Source organism: Arvicola amphibius, chromosome 4, assembly GCF_903992535.2.
Source record: "Arvicola amphibius chromosome 4, mArvAmp1.2, whole genome shotgun sequence".
Taxonomy (NCBI): Eukaryota; Metazoa; Chordata; class Mammalia; order Rodentia; family Cricetidae; genus Arvicola; species Arvicola amphibius.
Genome location: NC_052050.1, coordinates 26,993,244 through 27,013,324, shown reverse-complemented (window position 1 = coordinate 27,013,324; position 20,081 = coordinate 26,993,244). Strand labels below are relative to the sequence as shown.

Sequence of the window (20,081 nt, the reverse complement as noted above, 5' to 3'; positions counted from 1 at the left end):
CAGCCCCACACTCCTTCGTTCCAGGAAGGAGTGGGAATTCTTAAAGCTGTTTTGTTCTTGAGACATTGTCTCCAGGTGTAGCCCAGGCTGGCCTCAGAGTCATTATCTAGCTCGGGCTGATTTTGAATTTAAAACCTTCAGTGTCCCACTGAGATTACATTTTTCACCAGAGCAGAAAAATGGCCCTGGGCCAGATGTGTTGGCTGGAGGAAGGGATAAAGCAGACTTAGAGCCCAAATCCTAACCTCTGGCTTAGGACAGAGGTGCTAAAGAGAACAGACTGGGAGAGGAAAACAGTACTTGTGAGACTTTCTTGGATTATAGCAAATAGTTGTACTTTGTTTTTCTTCAGACCTGGGGTGGGTCTGGGCTCGGCCCCAGTTCCTGCAGGCTTTAGAAAGCTTGGCAAGTACCACCCTGGGGGTTGAGGAGAGTTGAAGTAGGAGACCTCAGGAAGTCAGATCCCATTGGTTCTGCTTCTCCTCCTAGTCTCTCACTTGGTCATGATGCCACTTGAGTTGACTCCAGGAAACATGACCCTGAAAGTGTGGGCTTGAGGCGGGGACTGCTCCAAAGACAAGGCAATCTGCCCTGTCACCTGACTTCATTCCTAGCCCTGCTACCCCCTTGTTCTTCGGCTTGTCATTCGCACACTGCCTCCCTACATATGGGTGGCTCCCAGAACCACGTGGGCAGGTGGGATACAGACATCACCTGACACAGTGGAGATCCAGCATGCCCAGAGGCACAACGGAAGTGGTAGGAACCTAAAGATTCTTTATTGACTTTTTCTAACCCTTTTCCCAGGAGGCAGCGTGGGCCCGAGTCAGCTGCAAAAACGCAAAGGCTCTTCAGCATTCTTTAGGGGGCTGAGCTCATCCGCTAGGACCATCATGTCAGTAATCAGGGTATCCAACAGCCTGTAGACCTGAAAGAACGGGACAGACATCAGAAGCGAAGGCACCAATGTCTCGGCCTTGCAAAAAGAGAAAATACGGAGAGGAATGCCAAAGTTGTACAGTGAACTGCTGCGTGTAATTGCTTTTTAGATCTGGAGTGGGCCTGGGCTCAGACCCAATTCTGTGTTGGTTTTCCAGAAGCCAACTCTCCTTCCTGTAAGATCATAGATCTACACGCTGAAGCTTCCAAAACCGAGTCTGAGCCTTCTGCTGCAGCTGGACCACACAGCCTAAGAAAACTGACTCTTAGTACCAGAGAATCAAAGAAGGGTTTATACCCCGAGTCCCCAGAGCCCTATAAGTACTTTCTAGACCCCATCAGCCATCAGAAAACTCAGTGATGTCACAGGCAGCAGCAAACAGAACTGCTGGTCAAATGAGACCCTGGGGTGGTCCCACAGTGTACAGTAATGTAAGCCCAGGTTCACAATGCTTTCTCTGTGAAAGACGAAGTATCCCTGTTAGATAGGATGATGGTGAGCATGGTTTGGAAGACCTCCCCACACCTCAGAAAAACCAGAGTAACAAAAGACCAAGCTGGCCTGGCGGCGTCTCCAAGGGCCTGCTGCTGAAGACCAGATCCTGATGAAGTCTTCTCAACAGACACACACATGTCCTTCCAATGTACATTGCCCCCTCTAGAGCTCCCCTTAAGATCCCCTTCCCGTGGGAGTGCTGGGAAATCTGGGGACCTTTAAGAGGTCTTTGAGTCATGAGGAGCCCACCCTTGCAGGGCAATTAATATCTTCACCACCGAGAGTCCTAGCTCCTCCTTTTGTGCACCTTCCACACGAGGCCAGTTGCCCTTCTGCTTTGGGTCATGAGTTGAAGCAGCATAAGTGTCCACTTGTCCCCTCCCTTCCTCCCCCTCCCCCCTCATGCCCTACTCCTGGGCTTTCTGGCCTGCAGAGCCCTGAAACCAAATCAGCTTTTCTTATAGCAACAGAAAAAGGACTAAGGCAATCCTACATGGTGTTTTCCCAAGAAATGTGACTGCCAGCTTGGACCTGTGGGGAGGCAGAAGCAGCTCTGGAAAGGGAAGGGCCTCTTTCCTGTTGTGTTCCTGAGAGTCTATTTTCCAAAGGACGGCGAGAGGCACCCTAAATCCCATCATATCAAGCCCAGTGAGGAATTCTGCATCGCTTCTGGGGTCACTCAGAGAAAACTCCAAGGCCTCACAGGGGCCAGCAAAGTCCTTCTTGCCCACCGACCCTGTCTGCAGCCCCGCATCCTAACCGCTCTGCTGGCCCACCCCTCTTCCACACCAGCTGCTTCCTCTGCCTAAGGCAATCTTCCTTGGCCAGGCTTCATTTCTCTCTGGTATTTTTTTTTTGGTAGGTAAAAGCAGGTGCTCCTCAGTAGAATAAAGGGAATGAAAGATGCAGGTGTGAGGGCTGGGAGGTATGCGGTCCCCTCTTCCCTTCACCTCAGCGTGCAACCTCTGGGTATATTTCTCCATGACCAGGGGGTCTATGGGCTCCTGGGAAGGGACCGTGCTGTCAGTGGTCGGATCTTCTGAGGAGAGCCTGTCCCGGCTTGCAGACTTCACTACTTTCTTATCATCCTTTGTCTTCTGTTTCTTGCTGTTCAGGCGGTCCTGCATGAAGAAATGGAGACCCCATAACCTCGACAGCTTCTGAGGGAGGTCTGATGTTCTCTCCAGAGGCTCTCCTGGAGCCACTCCAAGAGTTCTCTCCAGTCCCATCCAGAATGCAGACCATACCTGCACATACCTCTTTCCCTGGCGTCTTGGCCCCCTTTTTTTCCTCTTTGTCTCTGATACCTGGTACCTTCTTCTCCTGGGTGGCCACTTTCCGCTCCTCCTTCCCAACTTTACCGACTGCCACCTTCGCTTCTGTGACTGGAGGGGACTTACGCCCTAAGAGGGGGAAAGTGGGATACATACCGAAGGCCCCTATGGCCTGGCCTACACCACAGGCTTATGCCAAGGTGAGCTGAAAAACAGGCTCAGTAGGTTGAGAGCAGAGAGGGCTAAGGGGGAGGGGGAGCTTCCTTAAGCCCTCCACGTGACCTTATGGAACAAGACTGTGTGACAAGGGCAAGAGACAGTTCAATCCCAGCTCCAATATATTTAAACTCCCAGTGACTCAACGTGCTAAACAAGGGGCTCCACTGACGTGAGCCTCAAATCCTGGCAACAGATACGAAGATGGATGAGCCCCACGTCTATGGACTCAATCACATACCTACCATAAGGGGATAAACAGCCAAGGTACTGCTGCCTTCAGGGCAGAGGACTGAGGAAGACCACACAGAGGTGAGACCTTACAATGTCTGACCTTGCTCTTCTGGGACATCCAAATAAACCGTCTCCTTCTCAGGCAGGCCCAAAAGAGCCCTCAGCCATAGCGACTGGCTTACCAGGCTGTCAATCACATCTTGCCACAGCTGCAAACTGGAGGAAAAGACACCTTGAAGGAAAGCCAGCGGGCTTCACCTGTCCTTGAACCTTCAGAGGCTCGGTGCCTCCCTTTAAGGACTCCAGCGAGGGAAACTACCAGGAAAAGGCCACGTTACCAAGCAGCCAACCCTCCCTGACACTCTGCAAGTGTTCACGTTGGAATCTAGCTTCCCTGTGACGGCAAACAAGAGATTAGGTCTAGGACTAGTGTTAAGAACCCCGGGGTGTGGCGCACGCCTTTAATCCCAGCACTCGGGAGGCAGAGGCAGGCGGATCTCTGTGAGTTCGAGGCCAGCCTGGTCTACAAGAGCTAGGTCCAGGACAGGCTCTAAAAAAGCTGCAGAGAAACCCTGTCTCGCAAAACCAAAAAAAAAAAAAAAAAAAAAAAAAAAAAAAAAGAACCCCGGGGTGAACTCAGCATTCATTGCTTCAGAGTCTAAATTCCAGCTTGGAGCGATGGCTAGACTCAGGCTCCACAGGAAGGGCTGGGCCTTGCACAAGATTCCCGGTATGAAGTTCCCCAGGACTGTGTCCTACGGAAAATGCAGCCATGTAAGTCTAACCAGGCAGTGGCTGGTTGGCAGCAAGGTGAAACTTGTGAGGGCCTCTCTCTTCAAGTGTCTTCTGCCCCTCCCCCTATTCTTTGGCTCATTGAGAAGGAACAAGACGGGTAGGGGGACAACGGGACAACTCTTTGTTCTGCTGGGACTGCTCCCCAGCGAAGCAACAGGCAGCTTTGGGGCTGCTGAGGCAGGTTCCAGAGGATGAGATGTTTGCCGCATTTCTAAGCATCGGAGCTCAAGGGAAACCTAGCCTCCTGGATTCTGGAACTACCTTCCCAGGCCCTAGGGAAGGAGACCTGGGGTGGTCCCCTCAAGGACACCTACCACATCTGGTGCAGGAGGTCAGACTGCAATGGCTTCTGGTCCTGGCATAGCTCCACAGCTGCCTTGTTGAGCCGGATGAGGGCATCCTCTCTCTGGGTCTCCTCAGGGAAGGTCATCACTGCCTGGTTAGGGTCATGGACACCATGGGCAACCATTCTGGACCAGAACTCCAAGGGTCCCTGTGTTCTCTAGCAATGGGCCTGGTTACACAGAACAGGGCCCCAAAACTAGAAGCTGTGGAGGATGCTTCCATATGGGGACCTGACACCTCCCGCAAAAATCTGTTCCCATGAACTTCAGTCTTCAAGACTTTCACAGAAGCTTCTTATTTAAAAAAAAAAATAGTTTTGACTCAAGAGACTGTTTTTTTTCTGGGCCCTCAGGTTTCATCTATATGCCCATAGGGCAAGGGAGGTTGCTGGAGCCTCCCCAACTGGTTCCAGAAAGGAGCAACATACTCAGGGGCTTTCTCCACCAACCCCTCAGAGCCTTGGGGGTACCTTTCTGAAGTCCTCCAGGCAGAGGTTCCACTTGGGCAGGGGAAGGCTTTCCAGCTCCCAGGGGCTCCTGGTAGGCTCCATGTCAGGGCTCTCCTCCACAAGAATCTCCTCCATGATGCTCTTCCGTGGAAAACTCTTGGTGCCAGTCTTATGAGAGAGGAAGAGCTCTCGGTGTTCTCTGAGGCTATCCATCTCCTGCCTCAAGAGCAGCTGAGGGGCCTCCATTACCCAGCACCTACTGCTCACCAGGTAATGGGGGTCTCCCTGGGACTTCTCCACAAACATGAATGGTGCCGTAGCAGGCCGCACTCTGGAGCTGAGGGGATCCTCTTGACCTGTCCCGGCCTCTTCAGTCTTCAGGGGCAAGGTGGAGTACTGCTGCCACAGCTCGTGCAGGTCTTGGATCACCTGATGCTGGTAGTGCAACTGCAGCCAAGAAGAGGGACACACACACACACACACACACACACACACACACACACACACGCACATGCGTTTGGGCCTTCCAAGACACGCGAGGTTTAAAGGAAGAATTATATGCTATTCTGGTCTTACTAAGCATCCGCCCACTTGTGAACTATTTTGGGGCACACTCCTTAACATCTCCAGGCCTTCATTTCCTGTATTTACATGTAAATCGCACCCGTTATCTCTTAGGAGTGCCATGAGTCTTGGGGGAAGACTCTCAGCACGTGGAAGGGTTTACTATGACAGTCACCCAGAGCACACAGGGCCAACCCATACCCGAGGATTCCTGTAGTGGAACAAGTCTTCTTCGGTGAGGTAGGCATCCACGGGGGATGGCGCACGCGCTGGAGTAGAGATGCCCCTCAGTAACTCCTGCAGCACGCTCTGTGCGATGGTGACAGCCTCATGGGCAGCCAGCTTATTCTGGGGAAAGAAAGATGGCACAGGATGGCAGCGTAGGTTCTCCACTGCCCGTGTATCCTCAAGGAGAAAGTCAGAACACTCTAGAGTCAAGTCTGAGTTCCTGCCTGGCTATCGGTCATTCTGACTTTACAGAGACCTATTATTATTTCAAAACTCAAAAATCTCCAGGTCTTTCCAAATATCTGTGTTCACCTCACAAAGGTAAAAGGCATCCGGCAGAGGCCAGTCCTGGAAGAGAGCCACTCCGGCACAGGATTTGGACCCTCCGGTACCCCCACTGGAAAAAGGGGGAGAGACAGAGTGCACAGTGAGGGCGCCAGTGAGAATGGTAGTGAACTTGGCTCTGGCCTGGTGTCACAGAAACCCAGCAGAAGGGCATCTCTCCATACACAGGTCCTGAAGTCAGCAAATACAGTGAACTTGGCCTTTATCAAAGTTACAATCTGACTGGCATGAGCCAAGTCCCAGCCTGAAGCAGGCAGCTGTGTGTAGGGAGGGCACGGCATAAAAGCCCAGCTTTCCACAGAAACCCACACCGACACCCAACAGGGACAAACAGCCCCCAGCGCTCACCTTACACTCCTCAGGGAGGCTGATAATGGAGAAGGGAACCGGGGCTGATTATTTAAATCATCGTCTCAGGGTTGGAAGTCTTATCAATGCAACCTCACTCCACTGCACAGTAGCAGGCGGCAGTGAAGAAAACACGGCCCCACCAGAAAGTCTCCCGTATCGACCCGGGCCTCACAGCCCCAGTGGGAAAGCTAGGGACTCCGCATGTATGTCTGTGAAGTCTGGATCTCAGAGTTTCATCTTGTTCCCTTCTAACTCAGGTCTGCAAGGCAGGGCCACTTGTTGTCCCGCCCTAGCCCGCCCTCCCATCTTCTACATCATAAAGGTATGATTTCCTAAGCAAGAGGAGTTATCTGTCATGTGGTGAAAAAGATCACCTCCCAGGATAGGACAAATAAAGATCCCTGGAGGCACCCCTTGAGTGACCCATGTACTGTCCCCGTGGCTGAGGTTCTAAGTCTTCTTACCTCCAACAACTTCCTCTCATCCATAAAAAGGTCCTGGGTCAGCGAGATAGCGTGGAGAGTGACCTGAAGGACAGCGCCCCCCAGGAGGGTAGGATGAGTCCCAAATTCCCAAGATTCCCTGAAGATGCCAGCATTCAGAGACTTGAAGAAGAAGGTAAAGTGTTTGGTTTCCCCGGGCAGAATCACACCTGAGGGAGACAGAGGCAGAGGCTGTGGTGGAGGAGCCAGCTGAGCCATCAGTCTGTGTGTAGAAAACACGCAGCAGCCCAGCCCGCCCACATCCCCGGAGGATGTATGACATGGTTATAGCGGGGAACGCTCCAGTCAGTCAGGGGGACAGTTGGTTATCCCGGCCCCAGGTCTGTGCTCCTGGAGTTCTCTTGTTTGCTCAACAGACGTGAATGGCAGACCACACACTTCATGAGAGAAATGGGAGGGTCAAGGCGGAAGGAGGGGTCAGACTGGTAGGTACTAAATGAACACCGAGTATCGAGTATTGCAGTCATTGAGGCCAATGGGGAGCTGGTGAGGAGGGTAGCTTTGGGGTACCTTCCCGGTTGTTAAAGTAAAATCTCTGTGTCCTGTTTCTCCTTAGGTCTTGGAAAAAATCCGTACGGGGCCGCCGTCGCCAGTCATACCAAATGGCCACAGTGCCGTTATTGACCACAGTCAGTTCCGAAGACGTTTTCTCCCCTTCAAGGGTCTCAAATGTCAGGCGGACAGCAATTCCAATGTTTTTCTGTGGGAGGGAGTGGGTACAAGCACTGTCTTGTACATACATATACATGCATATATGGAGGTCTTGCCCTACAGTGACCAACTCATTCCTGTTTCCTCTGACTCCTCTGAAAGTTCAGGGTTCACACTGGTCCCCTGGGCTTGGTCACCCTGAGTGCTGACAACCCCTACACTGGTAATTGCCTCTGAGGTTATCACTAATACTAAGAGGGGAAGTATTTTTACACCTGGAATTCGTTTCTGCTCCTTAGCATCTGAAGAATGTTCTAGAACTGGTCTTGGGGAGGTGACTCAGAGGTTAGTTTGCAGGTCCAAAGACTGGAGATTGGATCTCCAGAAGCCAGGTTGAGTGTGACAGCCTGCCTGTGATCCCAGCACACAGGAGGTAATGACAGAGTCCCCAGAGCAAGCTGGCTAGCCAGACTCACCCAGTCATTAGCTCTAGGTTCAGTGAAAGCCCCTGCCTCAGTACACAGGTGGAAAGCAAGAGAGGAAGACACTCCATGTCAGCCTCAGGCCTATACACATATGTTCACACAAGGGATGTGCACTGCACCCACACATGTGCTCACACATATTTGGACACGCACATGTATGCAAGCCTGCATACATATCATGCATACCTACACATATAAAACTATATTATTATTATTATTATATTATTATTTTTAATTATCCTAAAACCTCCATCTAGCCCTATCTATGTAAAAGAGTTTTTTTGCCTGCTTGAGGACTAGGTAAAAACTAGGTATTATCAATGATACACATGCACTCTGTCTCCCCTCTCCCCAGACACGGTTTCTTTGTATAGCTTTGGCTGTCCCAAAACTAGCTCTGTAGACCAGTGTGGCCTCGAACTCATAGAGATCCGCCCACGTGTGCCTCCTGAGTGCTGGGATTTAAGGTGTACCCCACCTGTAGCAGCCTTTCTAGCCTTGTGATCTCATTTTTGTTTCAGTTAGTGCTACTGTTACCATTTTCAGGCATGCAGAATGTGCAATCAGATAAAAGCACATATCAGAAACCGTGTGGACTCCTTGTGACTATCACGGTCACCTTGGGGCCTGATCCATCAGGAAAGCCCTTCCTGCAAGTGCATGAGGCTGAAAAGGCAGTTCACCTTGTCGTCTGGGTTACTGCCTCTGATCCAGCAAGCTGGCTTCCCACAGAACAGCAGGGAAGGGCCAAGAATCGGCATGGGGACCATGTCAGAGAAGTTGGTCAGTGAGTCTCTGTAAGAAAAACCCATTATTTCTTTTCCCGAAGGCTGAGCCCTCACGCCACTTGAAACTGTGGACACAGTTGTCAGGAAATCTAGAGTCTCAGTCAGCCTTGCAGGGTCTCTGCAAGTCTCTCTCCAGGGCCATTCCCTGTTAATAGCTGTGGAGGGCTCTGTGGGTGAGGACATTTAAGTAGCACAGTAATATATGGCATTCGCCCCACTAGGATCCAGCTGTGGGGAAGGAGACTACGGAAGCAGACAGCTGGCAGACATGCTGGAATGGCTTAGAGGAAAGGAGGCGGCTATTGGCAGGGCTGGGATGAAGTCAGTCTGATTTTGATTTCTAACACTGGCAGATGTCAGGGCAAGCACGTTCTCCAGCCGCCTTCCTCTCTCCCCAGGGCTCAAACTCACAGGAGTATAGTGTCTTCGGAGGAACTCTTCGGGCTCTTTTCTTGTGGTGAGTGCTCTTCCACTGTGATAGATGAGAAGGGCTTCCCACAGCCCACCACCTCCAGGCCATCGATATCCTAAGAGGAGCAGAGAGAGGCAGTGTGAACTGCCTGGCAGTTATCACCTGAAGCACCTCAGGACAGGGTATGAAGGCATTAGCAACCTGCTGGCTAAAATCCAGTTCTGCCATGATGTTCTGTAGCTCCTTGCGTCGGTAGACCAGAAACAGACTCCTGTCCCAGGTGTAACGGTACCAAGCATCCTTCTGCGCTGGTAATCCTAGCATAGAGATGGAAGACCGTCAGCACAGGCTACTACCATGCCTGCTTCCTACCCTTTGCCCAGGGGTTCTGAGAACACCCATCCCGACAGCACTCCTGAGAAGGATTGGGGGGTAAATACAGCTTCTGTGGGGGAAACTCTACTTCAGTTCTCTGGTCCTATATGTCCTTAGCAACCCTATTCAGGAATCCCACAAAATAAGCTGCCGAATAGACAAATCTTTGGCTTGCAGAAACAACCGCAACTACTTTCTGTGCAGTCTTAGCAAGAAACCAGAAACCCTTAACACATATAATGTCTCTTTGAACCCCCTCACAATGCTTATGATAGAAGATCAAGGACAGTGGGAGCCAAACACCTCACACAAATTCAGAAAGCTGGGGTGTGAATCTGTGCAGGTTGGCGGGCTCTAAAACATGGCTACCCCACGGAAGTATACTACATACAAACCACGGATGCAAGCCGTGTGTGTGTGTCACTTCAAATTTTCTATATGCATGTTGAAAAGGTAAATCTCGCCAAACTCTAAGTGAGATTCATTTTAACATAGTTTAGTTAGCTCCATATATGAAGACTATTATTGCAATAAATATAGAAATGACTACTAAAATATTGGTTTTTGTTTGTTTTTGAACTGGTCTACACGACAGATTATTTCTATGCAGACTAATCACATTCCAGGGATGCAACAGTTGCCTGCGGCTGGTGAAAGCACTATGCCCAGGACCCTAACTACCCTGCTTCCCTTACCGCGTCTATCAGTTGCACCGAGGTTGGAACCGGATCCCAGGTAGAGTCTGGGACTTGCTCAAAGCCAAGTGAACCAGGGTTTGGGCCAGAGTCATGCTGACCATCGCCATATACTGCCTTGCCTCGCGCACCAGGCAAAGTTCATGGGTTCGGGCCCTGTTCCTCACCAGTCTCCACTTGGATGGAGTGGGGCTTCCTGATGTGTGTGATGGGTTCCACCAGGCCACGCTGGGTCTTGGTTTTTGTCATGAGAAGACCTGTCACCTCATCTCCCAGGTACTCCAGTGGACTCCAGAACCAATTGGCTGCCTTGAAACCCTGACAAGGAAGGACAGAGTAGTGAGGTCACCTCTGTACCTCAGTCAGAGGCTGGTGGGGGCATCCACTGGGACCCAATGGCAGAAGAGTGGGCATTTAACAACTTTCTTGTTTTCAAGATACCAGAAGATGGGGCAAGCTGATCCCAGCCCAGGCACTCACTGATGTGCACAGCACAGTGCTTTGTCCTTGGTTAGACTACATATATATTAAAAACCTTTAGGAGACAAACATTAAGGCTCTTATGATAAACTGACCACCAGGGACCACCACAGGCTAAATTATTCAGCCCCAAAATATGAAATATAACACAATAAAGATCCCAAGGGCTTAACAATGCTTGGTAATGGACAGGCTGTTTTCTCCCCAACCGTGTGACTGGAGACAAGTTAGCACCACTTCCCATATGCATTCTGTCTCTCTCCTCCCCTCCCTCTCTTCCTCTCTCCTCCCCTCCCTCTCCTCCTCTCTCTTCCCCTCCCTCTCTTCCTCTCTTCCCCTCCCTCTCTTCCTCTCTTCCCCTCCCTCTCTTCCTCTCTCCTCCCCTCCCTCTCCTCCTCTCTCTTCCCCTCCCGCTCTTCCTCTCTCCTCCCCCCCCTCCCCCCCTTCTTCCCCCCCTCCCTCCTCCCCTCCCTCTCTCCTCTCCCTCTCTCCTCCCCTCCCTCTCCCCCTCCCTCTCCCCCTCTCTCCTCCCCTCCCTCTCCCCTCCCCTCCCTCTTCCCCTCTCTCCTCTCCTCCCTCTCTCCTCCCCTCCCTCTTCCCCTCTCTCCTCCCCTCCCTCTCCCCCTCTCTCCTCCCCTCCCTCTCCCCCTCTCTCCTCCCCTCCCTCTCCCCCTCTCTCTGTACTTGGGACAGGTGTCCTCACTTTTTTGTCGTGCTGGGTTGGAAGTGCGCGGTCAATGAGCTCCCTCTCCTCCTGAATCCTTCTGTAGCTCTCCCCAGCATGCATCAGCAGCTCAGTTGCAGGCTTCTTCAGATGCTCTTAAAGAGGGAGAAGGAAGAATGTGACCGCTGCACCCAGACAGAACGCACAGGTTCTGGTGCTATGGCTGCATCCAGACAGAACACACAGGTTCTGGCGCTATGAACCGGGTGGTCCACTTTCGGGCTCATTTCAGGACCCACTGAGGCCTGAGAACCCGAAGCTCTCAACAGTGATGGCACAAATGCTAGTCGGTGTGAGTCCAGGTTGCAGAAGGGTGGGGGAGAAGACTCAGTAGAGCCCCTGTACCAGATGGAGGCCTGGCAGGTCCCTGTCAGCTTAGCTCACCGCTGAGGACTTGCTGCTGCTTCTTCCACAAGGCAATGTGCCGTTGCCAGTTCTTTAGGAAGTTGTGCTGAAGAGGTGGAGCCCATGGGGGTCTCTTCTCTTCCTTTGGGGCCTTTGGCTTCGGCTCTTCTTTAGCTGAGATGAGGGTCATCAAACAGGGCTGGGTGTGGATCAACTTAGCCAGCTGGAACGTATAAGTAGGGAAGGGAGTTCTGACCTGGGCCCAGGTCCTGGCTTCTGCCCTGCTCTAAGAATCACTCCTCTTCAGGACCATAGGGTGGCAAGGAACAGAAAACAAACCAGGGGACCTGGGGAACACTGCCAGTGTCCTCTGCCCAGAAAGGACAGCATCCTTCAGGGTAGCTCTTCTTCACCACTGATGACATCCCCCAGGGTCACTGAGCTGGGCCCCTACTACCCACAGCCAATAGAAGTGAAGGATCTAAAGGAGTGCTATGTGACAGGAGGGCACCACAGGGGACAGTGGAGGATATCTCCTCCAGAATCCATTCTCCAGAAACGGGAAGTGAGGAGCCGGGCCCAGAGCTGCTCGCTACCTTGTGAGGTTCAGTTTACCCAGACCCAGGTCCCCACAAGGCAAGTTTCTCAATTCCTTTCAGTAAACCCCCACTTTAGCCGGAGGTGGCTTCGATGGGCAACTGGCTTCTGTAATTTACAACTATTTCCCAAAGGATACCTTACCATCTGAGGCCCTGGGTTCAGTTCCTCACACCACAGGTTCAAGGCTGACCTATATCACTCGAACCCTACCCATGTACCCCCATCTCCACAAACACCCTTTGACTTTGCGGGGGAACAAATGGCTTTGCCAAATTCTCTTGATCACAGAGCTCCGTAGGAACAAACCTGGGTGTTCCCTCGGGCAACTGCGATTCTCTTAAAGTCCTGAAGACTCCCCAAGATCTGGTGAGGCAGGATCTGGTCACTGCTTAAGTAGTTGTCGCCCGGACCTGGGGAGGAAAGGGGGATGGAGAAACAGAAGCTGTGAACTACCCACAGAGTGGGCTTCCAACACCCACCCGAGAATGCAAGGCCTAGTGAAGCCATACCAGAGTAGTCCAGGGGCTTTGTGGCAGCATCGGGATGAGCAGGGTGTGCTACCAAGTGGTAGACCTTCCGGCTAGAATCCTTCGGTTTGAGCTTACGGATGATAAATTTTTGCGTAATGACAGGCTTCCCTTCTATTTCTGCAAACCGAGGAATGTGTTGCTAAAAAAAGAAACAAAGCTGAAGAAAATGCTACCTGGGAAGAGGAGGAGGAATGTACACAAACACACACACACACACACACACACACACACCAGTTCTTGGTAGAATTCCTGAGACTGATTACTCTGCTTCCCCAACTCCATCCATACTTCTTGACCTGGAAATGCCTGTGACAGACCTGAGATTTAGGAGCGACCTGGAGCAGGGAAAATGACACCTGACATGTCCAGACAGACTATGTAAGGGTGACTGCCAGGTAAGGGGAAAGGCTGGAGATCAGCAGCCTTGTGCTCATTTCTAACTACGCTGCTAGAACTTACTTGCCCATCTGCGGAATGGGTAGGATGGCACTTGCCACAAGGTACCTCACTATTATGTGGCTCTACTAGAATCTCAAAATTTGAAACCCTAACTTCTTGTAAGTTCCTTCAGCTACTAAAGTAAAATAAATTTTATCTGATGGCTTTTTTTTTTTCTTTCGTGGAATTGGTGACTCTTTGGGATCAGGAAGCCAGTGGAGGGATGGATCATGAAAGTGGCTGGATATTCTAAGGGATCCCTGGCCTATCCACCTTACCTTCTTCAAGTCTTCCTTCTTAATGGCCAAGGCAAGAATGTCATCTCCTTGTAAGACATTGCTGACAGGCTCAGGCTCTTCCTGAATGGGGGGAGTGGGCTGTTCGGCTGCCTTTGCCCGCTTCTTTTCTGGAGAGAAGCAGAGAGACATGTACCAAAAGCTCTCTGCATATATTCATACATAAACTCAGGATGCAGCTCAGTGGTAGAGTGCTTGCCTAGCAAGCATGTGCAGGTTAGTGAGGCCCTGGGTTCAATTCCTCACACCACAGGTTCAAGGCTAGCCTTGAGCTTATAGAGATCCACCTGTCTCTAAGTACTAGACTTATTTTGGGCACCACTGGGCTTGGCCCTTTTTAATTTTACCTTTTTTATTTTATTTTATTATTTATTTTGAGACAGGGTTTCTCTGTGTAGCCCTGGCTGTCCTGGACTCCCTCTGTAGACCAGGCTGGCCTCAAACTCACAGAGATTTGCCTGCCCCTGCCTCCTGAGTGCTAAAATTAAAGGCATGCGACACCACTATCCTGTTAATTTTGAATTTTTTGAGATAAGGTTTCATATAACCCTGGCTGCCCTTGAATTCACCATGTAGCCCAGGATAACCTTGATGGTCGTACTAACTCCCTCTTTCAAGCACTGAGGTTACAGGTGCATGCTACCACATGCAGTGGCTTAGCATTGGGCTTCTTTTTCTCTTTTTGAGACAGAGCCTTTCTGTGTCATCCTGGTTGGCCTGAAATTTGCTATAGAGACTAGGATGACCTGAACTTAACAGAAATCCACCTGCCTCTGCCACCAAGACAGTTTTGACCAGTGTCATAAGACCTGGCGATTGTTTTTCTTGACGAGGACCCGGGTTCCGATTACAACACCTGCATGCCATTTCAAAACCATTCGTAACACCAATCCCAGGGGGTCTGATGCCCCCTTCTGACCATCATATGCTTTTTTTTAAAGAAAGAAACCTTTCATCCTAGCACTTGGGAGGCTGAGACAGGAAGATTTCTGTGTTTCAGTCTGTGCTATATAGGGAGATCAGACCAACCAGAGCTACATGGTGAGGTCTGGGAAGCCAGAGTTTCAGTTTGGGGATGAAAACAGATTCAGGGGACAAAATGGCAGGTCGACTGAACATGGGACACTAGTCTGGCACGCAGGGGCCCCCAACCCAGGGGTGGCTGGGGGAGCTTCCATAACGAGATGATATTCCTACTGAGAGCAAGGAAGAAGAGAAGCCCAACAACAACAACAAAATTCCAGTAGGAACTGTGTGAAGAGGCCTTGAGGCCAGAGAGGAGGGAGAACCCCCTGGAACTCAAGGCATGCACTGTGAAATCACTGGGTTGGAGTGAGAGGGGGGTGGGAAGAAGAAAGGCAGGAGGAAATAGGAGTCCAGCCACGGAGAGCTTAGTGATCCATACAAGGGATTTCAGCCTATCCTGAGGACAGAGGCAGGCAGGGCCAGAGACAGCCTAGGGGGCCAAGATTGAGGACAAGATTATTTAAGGGTCTAACGCAGCCAGAGATGCCAGATGCCACCAGTGGCCCATGCAACTGCACACAAGTGCAGAGACCAGAGCTTATGCTACTTAAGTGACAGCCAGAGGCCCTCTGATCAGGACACATTCTGTCTGCCTCCAGAGAGGTGGCTTAACTCTTTCAGATGTACACCTTGCTTCTCTCGTTGGTGATTTCATCTTTTCCTTCCCCCTGGTTGAGAAGGGTTTGATGTAAACATCTATACAAAAACATCAAAGGAGAACCTAAACTCAGCTGTCAGGACATTTAGAACAACATTCTGGTTTTATCCAGCACTTCAGGTGTTTAGAACAACATTTGAGTTTCATCTAGTGCCTCTCAAAGTGTTCTAGTCTGTGGTACGAGTACCACATCAAGGTAGGGGCTTTGGTTTACACAATCAAACTGGTTTGTTTGCTTTTAAAGGAAATGTCCACATTGCAGGTGTTTTTTGGTTTTGTTTTGTTTTGTTTTTAATCATTTCAAACATAACTCTAAGTCCATCTCCTCCACAGGCGAAGTAGCTCAGGGTCTCTCTGCACAAAGTGCACACACACAGACACACGCAGAGCTGAGCAGTCTGACCCCATTTCAGTCTGATCTTCCATCACACCAGGAGATGCTGCCTTGGGTTTTGATATTTAGCTTTCTTTTCTTTTCCTATTCTTTTTATTCATTTTCTTTTCTTTTCTTTTCTGTTCTGTTCTTTTCCTCCACTGGAGACAGGGTTTCTTGTGGAGCCCTGGCTGTCCTGGAACTCGCTTTGTAGAACAGAGACCCACCTTCCTCTGCTGGGATGAAAGTCGTGTGCCACCACCCTGCACAAAAGCTTTCTTTCTGAGACAGGATCTTCCTATTGAAGCCCAGGCTGGACTGGAATTTGTCATCTTCCTGCCTCAGCTGCCTGAGTGCTGAGATTATTGGCCCTCATCACGACGGGCTTGGGCTCTGATTTTGAATTCTCTCTCCTTCTATACAAACATCAAAGCAGGTGGTACCCGTGAGGGAACTGCGGCCAGCTGAAGATCCGCTGTCAGAAGCATTTCCATATTATTTATGTTTCCCAGGGCATTTGTTTCTTCTATCCATCACTGTGGCTGGGCTACATCTTTCCTAGGAATATGCCTTTCGCTGATGGGTATAGAATTACTGGTAGATACTGTAAACACAAACCTTCAACGCTGCCAATGACTCCTGGGGCCAAAGATCCCACCACACATAGCTAGCAACACAGACCCTGATTGGTTGAGGCTGATGCAGCCCTTGAAAGCTCTGGTCTGAGGTTTGAACTATCTTGAGTGCCTTACAATAAACGCTGCCACTCTGCACAGTTGGGGGATGGTACGTGCTCTGGTTAACTAAACATTCATTAAACTAATATATGCATTTTAAAGTGAAGTCCATCTTAGAGAGTATCCACCAAGTACCTACTTTTGTTGTTCTGTTTTCTTTTGAGACAGGGACTCCTTCTAGCCCAGGCTGACTTGGAACTCACTATTTAGCCCAGGTTTGCCTCACACTCGTGGCAATTCTCCTTCCTCAACTTTCTCAGGGCTGATTTTACAGGTGTGAGCTACTACGCCTGGCTAACCAAGCACCTTCTATGGGCTGCAAAGGACAAAGGGGGTAACAGATAAGGCGTGTTAGTTCGGTTCCTCTTGAAGGAAACCCACAGTGAACTTAACGTGAATGAAAAGCACGCTAATAGGCCTGATTAGCCATTCAAAGAGCAGCTATGCCAGTTGCAGAGTTAAAGACCCTAAAGAAGGTTCCAGGAACAGCTGCAGGGACAGCTATCCGGCCCGGAAGAGCTGGAAGGGCACAAACGCTTTGCAGAGGTGGACCTGCAAACGCGGTATTCCAGGTAAGACCACGATGGGAGCAAGACTGGATGACGCGGAAAGCTTGGTGGGGCGGGGGTGGGGGGCAGGGCTGCTGATCGGGATGAGGGACAACAGCACGGTGGCTTTGGGGCCTTAGCCCAAAACAAACGAACAATGACAAAGGTGCTCTGTGACTATTTGCTGGTGAAGTGAACTGGATATTAAATGGCCTCCAGATCAGGGGTCTGACTCCTGGTACAGGATTGTGGCATGCTGACAGTGACATGTCAGAATGATCCATCCAGCAACAGAGAGACAGACAGACTGGAGGCAGACTAGGCAGGAGGGACTAGTCCACAGGCTGGTGGCAGTTCTGGCATTCTGGAGAACCACACAGGATAGAGGTGCTTCACCGCTGAATTTGAGGCCCATGAGCTTCATTCTGGAAACCCAAGCTGAGCGGGGCTGTTGGTCAGCCAGAGGGCTGCCAGTTCTCTGTCCTGACAGGGGTCAGACAAAAGCCTCTTTGAATAGGACAGTTGGGCAATACCTCTGCTAAGGCAAGAGGAGTTGCCAAGGGCGTCAGGAAGAAGGGACCCGTAGAGGGGACTTAAGAGGGGATCTGATTTTTCTTTTCTACTTCTTGCACAAATGTCATTCTTCCTCAGTGTTGCTGAAAGCTTTTGGGAAGCCGACCTCAGGGTTGAGCTGAGGGAACCAAGCCAGGACCTGTCTCTCTCAGAGCAGAGCTGTCTTTATAGTTAGAAGGGGCACCTGGTGCTTCTGGTAGCTTAGCAACAAGGCGAAGGAGAGCCACAGGACTCGGTAGGTGGTTCAGGTTTCTAAACAGGTCCCCAGTCAAGTTTGCTTGCCTTTACGCTCACGAATCAGAGACCCCAGAGACACACAGCACACACACTCCAAGGTCACACTGTGGATTGGACACACTGGGCAGGAGGGCGCACAACACTGGAGGCTTCTAAGAAAGTTCAAGAGAAAGAGACCTTGCCTGCTAAACACTGTTTCTTTTTCCTTTCCTCACTGCGGTACATGCTCTTAACTCAAAGACTATTTAACAAATCGAATCCTTCCCTTATTAAAAACAAATACACGATGAAAAAAATCCTTCCTTGATCTGTTTACAGCAGAAAGTTCAAATCTGATTAAGGTCACTCTGAAAGTAGGTGAGCACGAGGCAGTGGTTAGGAGAGCCCTTGGCTGCCCTTGGGAAAGAGAACCGATTTTTCCCCCCTCTCTCTCCTTCTCTCTTAACTATTAAAAGTATGTCATGAAACAGCACTAGCTTTTTATACTAGGAAGAAACATAAAAGGACGACAAATCAAAAAAAAAAAAAAGCCCACTAGGGTCTTTTTAGTTCTCTGGGCCTCCCAGGGGACTCTTACTGACTCTTGGCCTGCCCCCCTCTTCACAGTTGGCTGCCAGGCCTAGGAAGCTGGGACCCCTCAGGGCCTGCAAGGTCACACAACAAGACTTTCTGACTTTGCATGGGAAGTCCTTTTATGGTCTGGCCCCTGCCCACCTGCATGGAGTCCTCAGGTTCCTGTGTTCATTGATCCATGAATTCACACTGCTCTCCAAACCCACAGAAGCAAAACCTTCCTTTTTTAGGTGTCTTTTCCTTTAATCTGCCATACAAACCATCTACATCAGAAAATCCTTTCCTCCAAGTCTACCAGCCAAGGCCTAACTCAAAAGCTCCGAGGGTCCTGAATTCCTATAGGCATCCATATCTGCATTTATAAGTCTTTTGGTATTCCTCTGGGTCTTCGCTTGATTGTGTTTCTGGAGAACTGGAGTCACACAATGTCCGCACAGAACAGACCTCAGTAAATGAAAACAGGGGGAGGGGATAGCTCAGTACCAGAGTAGCTTAGCACACACAGGGCCTCTGGATTCCATCCCCAGCAGGACCTGTTTTAAAAGGGAGTAGGTTGCAAACCGTAATAGAAATATTCATGGTGCTAGCCCATGTTAGCCTGGATATCTGTCATGAGGCTGAAAAGGCCGAGTGGTAGGAAATAAATGGCACTTTGAAACCAGTAGAGTTAGGGCTTTTGCTGTTGTTTTTACTGGTGGATTTTTTTTCCCCAGCATGACTATTTAGGTGACCCCTGCCTCAATTCCCAAGAACCTCATCAAGTGCTCCCTGGTTCTTAGGCATCTCACCCAAACCGGGAAGCTTGTCCCCTGCCTCACCCTAAGATCTAATCTGAGTTGGAGGAGTCTTACTCCTGTCCAAGGTTGTCCACCTCCCACTGACCCCAGAAGTCTCAGTTAGTCCCTCACTTGCCATATCACCAACACCTAAGTCCAGAGCGCTGTCTCCCTCCTTCGTCTGTGTCCTGTACCCCATGGTCTCAGTGACCTTCCCTCGAATTTGTAGTGTCCTAACCCCAGCCCAAGCATCCCTGTCGGGTTTTCCTGAGCACCCAAGGCCTCCAGCGCCAACCTTTGACGCTCTCTGCGGCCTCCAAGAACTTGCTGGTTGGAATTTTGACACGAGATTCCTTCTTAAGGGCCTTCATGGTGCCGCCCCCAGGTTACCAGCGTGGCCCTGCGCGTCCGGCCGCCAAGGTGACTGCGCAGCGCGGCACCCCCTGCGACCCGGCCCGCAAGCGGCCGCCGCAGCGTCCATAGCAACCAGCGCCCCGCGCGGGGGCGCGCACCCACCGATCAACTTGGGCGGGGACAGCTTGTCATTAGACTTCTTCATCAGGATGCGACCCCGCGCGCCGCGAGCGGCTCTTCAGGCTCGCTCGCAGACCCGGAGAATGCCCGAGTCAGACTCTTGACGTCACAGGAGGCGCTAGAGAGCTCCAAGGCGTCACGGACTGGTTAGGACAGAGTATGGCTGCAGTAGCCGGCCGAGACAAAGTGGCTGGAATGGGGACAGTAGTAATTTGGCTGCCTTGTGCGATCCCCTACCCAGACTCCCCCAGATGCTTCCGCCCTGGACCATCACTTGCTGGCCAGCCTTCAAGCTTCCCTGTCCCTGTCATCTACCTGGCCCACGCAGTAGCCACTGGGACTTCACTTCCTAGGACAGCTTAACTTTTCCCATACTTGGGATCTTTGCATACAGATGTTGCCTTTGATTCCCAAGTGAAGATGTCCTTTCCTGTTATCTCAAATTAATCTCTCTCTCTCTCTCTCTCTCTCTCTCTCTCTCTCTCTCTC

The 20,081-nt window shown here is 50.8% G+C and overlaps 1 protein-coding gene across 1 annotated transcript; it reads right to left on the bottom strand.

The window, feature by feature from the left end:
- Positions 1-826: 826 nt before the first annotated feature.
- On the bottom strand, positions 827-19,617 carry LOC119813197 (MYCBP associated protein). Its single transcript, XM_038328382.1, has 19 exons — positions 19,575-19,617; positions 13,540-13,667; positions 12,803-12,962; positions 12,600-12,703; positions 11,733-11,916; positions 11,328-11,443; positions 10,312-10,453; positions 9,276-9,391; positions 9,074-9,189; positions 8,558-8,669; positions 7,249-7,438; positions 6,700-6,887; positions 5,513-5,659; positions 4,769-5,194; positions 4,269-4,390; positions 3,260-3,375; positions 2,693-2,838; positions 2,386-2,556; positions 827-928 (listed from the first exon to the last, which is right to left on the bottom strand). Exons 1-19 carry the CDS (start codon positions 19,615-19,617, stop codon positions 827-829), a joined length of 2,829 nt encoding a protein of 942 aa, XP_038184310.1.
- Positions 19,618-20,081: the final 464 nt, after the last annotated feature.

Coding starts and splice junctions, on each gene's coding strand:
- LOC119813197 (XM_038328382.1), bottom strand. CDS start 19,617: ATGAAGAAGTCTAATGACAAGCTGTCCCCGCCCAAGTTGATCG. Junction 12,963..13,539: donor AGAAGGAAGACTTGAAGAAG/GTAAGGTGGATA, acceptor TTCTTTTTTTAG/CAACACATTCCTCGGTTTGC. Junction 2,557..2,692: donor CCAAGACGCCAGGGAAAGAG/GTATGTGCAGGT, acceptor TTCTTCATGCAG/GACCGCCTGAACAGCAAGAA.